Genomic DNA, 6,285 nt, shown 5'->3' with positions numbered 1-6,285 from the left:
GTTTTCAATTACCCAAGATGCATATAAGACTCAATGCCTAAGGGGAATTTTCCCCACTCGAGGTTAAGCAAGACACTTACCTCTTTGAAGTTATGCCGATATTCCAAAATCGCCTTTTTGCTTGAATTGACCTCCGGGCCGTTCAAATCTATCCAAATTAATTATATAACTTAATTAAAATTCATAGGAAACAATTCCGGATAATAATACGTCGACTTAAAATTTATTCCAAAAAGTCAATGCGGGACCCGCCTCTTAGAACCCGACATAATTATTATGAAATCCGAACACCCATTCTGATACGAGTTCAACCATACCAATATTATCGAATTCCAATAAAAATCGACCTCCAAATCTTAAATTTTTGTTTTTGGAAGATTTTACAAAAATCTTGATATTTCTTCCATCAAATCTGAATTAAATGATGGATTCAAAGACATAATCATGGAGATTAATCAAAACTGGATGAGAATCACTTACCCCAAACACCCCGCAAGAATCTCTCGAAAAATCGCATTCTACCGAGCTCTAAATTAGATTTTGAGTTATGAACTCAAACCCCCGTTTTTGGGACTTTTAATTCTGCCAAGATAGGCCTTCTTCGCATTCGCGACCTTTGCTTCGCATTCGCGAAGGCCAAAATCCAGTTGCCTCAAATCCTTCTTCGCGTTACTAGCTTCGTGTTTGCGAATGCCTGCCATGCATATCATCGCGTTCGTGTTCAAGCTCTCGCGTTCGCGATGCACTCAGGTCCTACTGCTTCCCATTCGCGATTGAAGTTTTGCGTTCGCGAAGGGTGATAACTCCAGGCCCAGTCCCCTCCTTCCTTCTATGTATTCGCAACTGGCCCATCGCGTTCACGTAGGTTCTTCAAGCATACCTTCTCATTCGCGAGACCTCCTTCGCTTTTGCGAAGGCTAAATTTCAGCAGCCACAAAACTCTTCTTTGCGTTCGCAAAAAAGGAAGTGAGATACCAAATACAGCAGTTTCGAAACAGCCCGAAATGATCCGAAACCACCCCGAAACACACCCGAGGCCTCTGGAATCACAACCAAATACACCAACAAGTCTTAAAACATCATACAAACTTAGTCGAACTCTCAAATCACCTCAAACAAGATCAAAACGACGAATCGCACCCCAAATCAAAATTTATGAACTTTGAACTTTCAAATTCTATAACTTATGCCGAAACACATCAAATCAATTCGGAATGACTTCAAATTTTGCAGGAAAGTCCCAAATAACATAAAGGAGATGTTCGCTTTTGGAATGAATTAAAACCGATATCGAAAGGTCAACCCCCCGGTCAAACTTTCCAAAAATTCGACTTTCGCCATTTCAAGCCTAAATTGGCTACAGACCTCAGATTCACTGTCCGGACACGCTCCTAAGTCCAAAATCATCCAACGGAGCTAACGAAACTGACATAACTCTATTCCAGAATCGTCTTCACACAGTTCCGTCTATGATAAAAATCCTAAGGCTTAAGCTTCCATTTGAGGGATTAAGTGTCCCAAATCTCTTAGAATCATCCGTAAATCAAACTCGACCACACATGTGAGTCATAATACATATTGTGAGGCTGCTCGAAACCTTAAGTCACTGAACCAGGGATAAATTCTTAAAACGACAAGTCGGGTCGTTACACAATGGCTCAGCATAGAAGTGAGGAGAGGGAGCGGGATCAGTACTGACCTGGTGTTCTTTAGAAGAATAGGGAGTTTCATACCAAGTAGGAGCATAGGGCTCCTCTTGTGTGAAGGGATCAGGTCCCTCAGTAGGTTCCCCAGTAGTACTATCTGGTGCTAGATTTTCGACAGGCACCAGTTCCCTTCCTTCTTTCAGTAGACAATCACCTTCCCCCTGAGACCCATTCGTTTCAGACACACCTTCTTAACCACTATCTACACAAACCTCAGCAGCGATTGACAACATATTCTCTATGGTTTCTTGCTCTTGCAAACCCAAAGTGAACTCAGAAGACAAAGGAAAAGCATTACCTGTAGAATCGACGACATTCAAATCAACCCCTGAGGTAATTCTTGTTGATTCATCATTATTACGACCAATGCCTTGCTGTATCTCAGAACTTTCTTCGACTGGAAAACTAGAAATTTCCTGATTTTCTTCTTCCTCAACAGTATCTTCTTTATCCATCTTTTTCGGCAAGGCAGAAGTAGAGGTCACATCCATAATTTCTTGGGAGTCAAAGTTTTGCGACTCCGATGAGAACCTGTACTCGACTGGGTTGGAGAGGAAGCAGAGGGTGGTTGTGACTCTGGGTTAGGGTTTTGACTAGTCGGAGTGGGAAGTGTGGGCTCTATCATTGGTGCTTCAATAGATGAAGACACAGTGGGGACGATGCTTGGAGTATTCTGGGTTTCTTGATTATCAGACATGTTGGAAGAGGAGAGTGTTTGGTTAGAAGAATGAAAAAAGGAATTTTGGATTTTCTGATGTGAACAGTTATGAGAGTGACTTTGAGAGGATTTATTTAATAGGGATGAGGTACCAGTTAGGAATGGGTATCAATTTTGGGCAGTTAGGTCGCTTCAGGTGAGACGCTTGGGTTCTAAAATCGGGAAAGAGAGAAACTAGAAATTTAATGACATGGCACCGTTTCAGCCGTTTAAAAAATTATGCATGAGAGTATAGAGGAACTACTAACCTGTGTCAAGGGAACCAGGTTCCCTGATAGATTTTGCAAATGTAAGCCTCGTCCTTTGACCAATGTGTAATGCATTAGCAACTTGTTTGCTCTGTAATCGTCATGCGTGTCTATCTGTAATGGTATAGAGATGAGTTATACTTTGCCAGAAAACACTTTTTAGCTATTTTACCTGTACATTTATTTCATAGACAATCATCGAGGGACCAGGTCCTCAGCTTGACTTTATCAATCCTAGTGTCGTGCGATATTTTTCAAAGTGCTCTCTTGCTCAGTGCTTTGGTGAAGACATCTCAGAATTCTCTTCGCACCCTTTAGATGAGACTCTTTTGGAATGAATTAAAACCTAGTACAAAGACCCACGCTCTACACATGGTCTGATTCACATGGGAACCAGGTTCATCCATATCTAGATGAGTGGCAGTGGCAATGTGAGTGTAAATGATTTTTGATGCTTCCATGTCAATTCTCTTCAGCACCTCCTTGATGTACTTCTGCTGACTTATCAATGTCCCCTTTTGAGACGAGTAACCCATGAAGATTTCTTCATCACTTTTAGCATCAAATTTTCCAAGCTGAACCTTGCCATTGTTGAGAATATAACATTTACAGCCAAATGTCCTCAAATGAGTCAGCAGCTTTGGTGAAGATGTTTGTAATCTCTCTATCAATTTATATTGACCGCGTTATATCTTCAAGAGTCATGTTCTTCTTTTCCACAACTCCAGTTTGATGCGGTGTTCTTGGTGCTGAGGAGTGGTGAGTAGTCGCACATTTCAATACAAAATTCATCGAATCTGGCATTATCAACCTCTGTCCCATGATATGATCTGATGCAAGCCACAATTGTTCTCATCTTTACCTGGATATTCTTGACAAAGACTACAAATATGTGAAAACCCTCATCCTTGGTTCAGAGGAACAAAGTCTAAGTGAACCTGAAGTAGTCATTCACAATCACAAAGATATATCTTTTTCGTCCTCTGCTTGGCACCCTTATTGATTCACATAGATCCATATAAGAAAGATCAAGTGGCCTTGAGGTGCTGACTTCCTTTTTGGGCTTGGATGAAGATCTAACATGTTTTCCTTTTACACAAGCATTGCACACTTTATGTTCCTTGAAGCTCGACTTGGGTAGACCACGAACCAGGTCCTTTTGGACCAGTTTATTTAGTAATGAAAAGCTTGCATATCCCAGCCTTCTATCCCATAGTTCAGCATTGGCATCAACTGCTCTCAAACAACTTAGATCACCACTTTGCAGAGACTCAATCACATAAATATTCTTGTATTTTTTGCCCACAAGCACCACCTTACCAGTCACAAGATTTATGACTATGCATATCTTGGACAAAAATCCCACTTTATTTCCCTTGACACATATCTGAGAAACACTCAAGAGACTGTACTTCAGGCCATTGACATAGTGCACATTCTAAATTGAGTGAGTGAGTGACTTCCCAATCCTTTCAACTCCTAGAATGTATCCCTTTTTTCCATTACCAAAGGATACACTCCCTCCTTGCAGGGCTTTCAGTGAAAGGAAATCGATTATATTTCCAGTTATGTGCTTTGAGCAACCACTGTCTATGTACCATTTATAGGCTGCTTCCTTTCACTGTTCCCTGCACAAGAAAATTACGAGTCAGACTTAGGAACCAAAACTAGTTTGGGTCCCTTGTAATGAGGAAAATGGTGAATGAGGGATCTTTTGGTCCATGCAGGCATCGTACGTTTTTTATGTGAAGGACCAGGTTCCCTAGCAGCAGTTACGTTTTCAGTAAAAACTTTGTTTTTCCATTGAGACCAAATTATGGCCTTACAATTTTCTTTAAAGTGCCCAGTGTTGCCACAGTGAGTGCAAAGCCAATTGCCAGGTACAATAACGTACTTGCTATGAGGGTTGTAGGGAGTCTTTTCCCTTTGGAACCCGATTCCCTGCCTGTTTCCCCCATTGTTTGTGTACAAGGCAGTGATAGCATCAGAGGACCATGTTGACTTAAGTGATTTTTCAAGATCACTCTTCACTCTTCCTAGTTCTTCCTGAAGTTGTTTGTTTTTCTCAAGCTCGGCACACAAATTAGATTTCACTGATCTTAACTCATTTTCAAGCTTAAGGTTTTTCTCACTTGCAACTTCCTTTCCCTTCTGAGTGTTTATAGACCTATTTTTCTTTCTTAGTTCTTTAATTGTTTCCTTTAGGTCTACAACTACTACTAATAGGTCATCTCTCTCGGGCTCTACATTTTCAATTCTCTCAATCAAGGTATATTTTCCCCTTTTTAAACTCTCAATGGTCTCTCTTAGATCAACCACAACCACCACTAGATCATCTCTCTCGTGTTCTATTTCTCCTAGTTTTGTGGTTAGCGCATTTCTATCATTAATGAGACTGTGATAAGCATCAATTAAAACATTAGACAAAGATATAAGATTTTTCTGAGAGTAAGACTTCAAATTTCTTTGTACGTCGAGAAAGTTTACCTCATCTTCATCATTGTCTTCATCATCGTCAGAATTTGCCATCAGGGCAAAAATGGAATTATAATCAGCTCTTTCACTTTCTACTGCCATCTTGGAGGTGTCACCTTGTGCATAATCTTCTCGAGATTCACTAGAAGAGTCTCCCCATGCAGCAAGAGCTTGTTTCACAACATTATTAGCAGCTTCTTTTCTTTTAAATCTTTTGTTAGGAAACAAGTTCCTCTTGATAGGGTTTTCTATGTTGTGCTTGTACTGGTCTTTCTTGAGGAGAGGGCAATCCTTGATGAAGTCCCCTAGCTTCCCGCACTTATGACATAAGTCATATCCACTTGCTTACTAGAGCTTCCCTTCTTCGAAATATCTCTATTTTTGCGGACCATCTTCTGAAATCTCTTTGTCAAGTAAGCCATATCAACATCCTCACCACTTGATTCATTGCTGTCTGTCTTGAGGACCATGTTCTTCCTCCTTTTGGGCTTTCTTCTCTTATGATCCTTTTTCTTCTTCATTTCGTAAGTCTTCAAATTTTCAACCAGCTCGTCTATGGTCAGTGTCTGCAAATCCTTCGCCTCAGTGATAATATTTACCTTACTTTCCCAAGAGCTGGGCAGCATGCTGCGAATCTTTCTCACAAGCTTGTTTCTGGGAATGATCTCACCAAGAGAGTGCAACTCACTTATGATGGAAGTGAATCGAGTATGCATATCTTGAATGGATTCAACTTCCTTCATTCTGAAGAGCTCATATTCAATAGTGAGCATGTCAATCTTGGATTGCTTCACTTGAGTGGTTCCCTCGTGAGCAGTCTGTAGATCTTCCCATATTTCTTTTGCATATTAATAGGCAGATATCCTGTTGTATTCATCAGGACTTATTCCACAAACCAGAATTTTCTTAGCATGAAATTTTTTCTCAATGGCCTTTCAATCAGCATCATTGAACTCCTTTCTTGTCTTAGGAACTATCAAAGCTGGTTCTCCAACCTTCTTTGTTGGGACAAAGGGGCTGTCACAGATAATGTCCCACATCTCGGAGTCTTCAACCATGATGAAGTCATGCATCCTTGTCTTTCACTACCCATAGTATTGACTATTGAACCTAGGTGGCATGTAAGTAGACTGACCTT

At 40.6% G+C, this 6,285-nt stretch overlaps 1 protein-coding gene across 1 annotated transcript; it reads right to left on the bottom strand.

Annotated features, from left to right (window-relative positions):
• Positions 1–2,187: 2,187 nt before the first annotated feature.
• Positions 2,188–5,920, bottom strand: LOC138891754 (uncharacterized). Its single transcript, XM_070175505.1, has 7 exons — positions 5,537–5,920; positions 4,335–5,465; positions 3,611–4,059; positions 3,484–3,554; positions 3,059–3,336; positions 2,673–2,786; positions 2,188–2,457 (listed from the first exon to the last, which is right to left on the bottom strand). The coding sequence occupies exons 1-7, from the start codon at positions 5,918–5,920 to the stop codon at positions 2,188–2,190; spliced, it is 2,697 nt and encodes an 898-aa protein (XP_070031606.1).
• Positions 5,921–6,285: the final 365 nt, after the last annotated feature.

Source organism: Nicotiana tomentosiformis, chromosome 1, assembly GCF_000390325.3.
Source record: "Nicotiana tomentosiformis chromosome 1, ASM39032v3, whole genome shotgun sequence".
NCBI classification, from domain to species: domain Eukaryota; kingdom Viridiplantae; phylum Streptophyta; class Magnoliopsida; order Solanales; family Solanaceae; genus Nicotiana; species Nicotiana tomentosiformis.
Note: the sequence above shows the minus strand (reverse complement) of the source record. Positions and strands in the feature narration are given on the sequence as shown.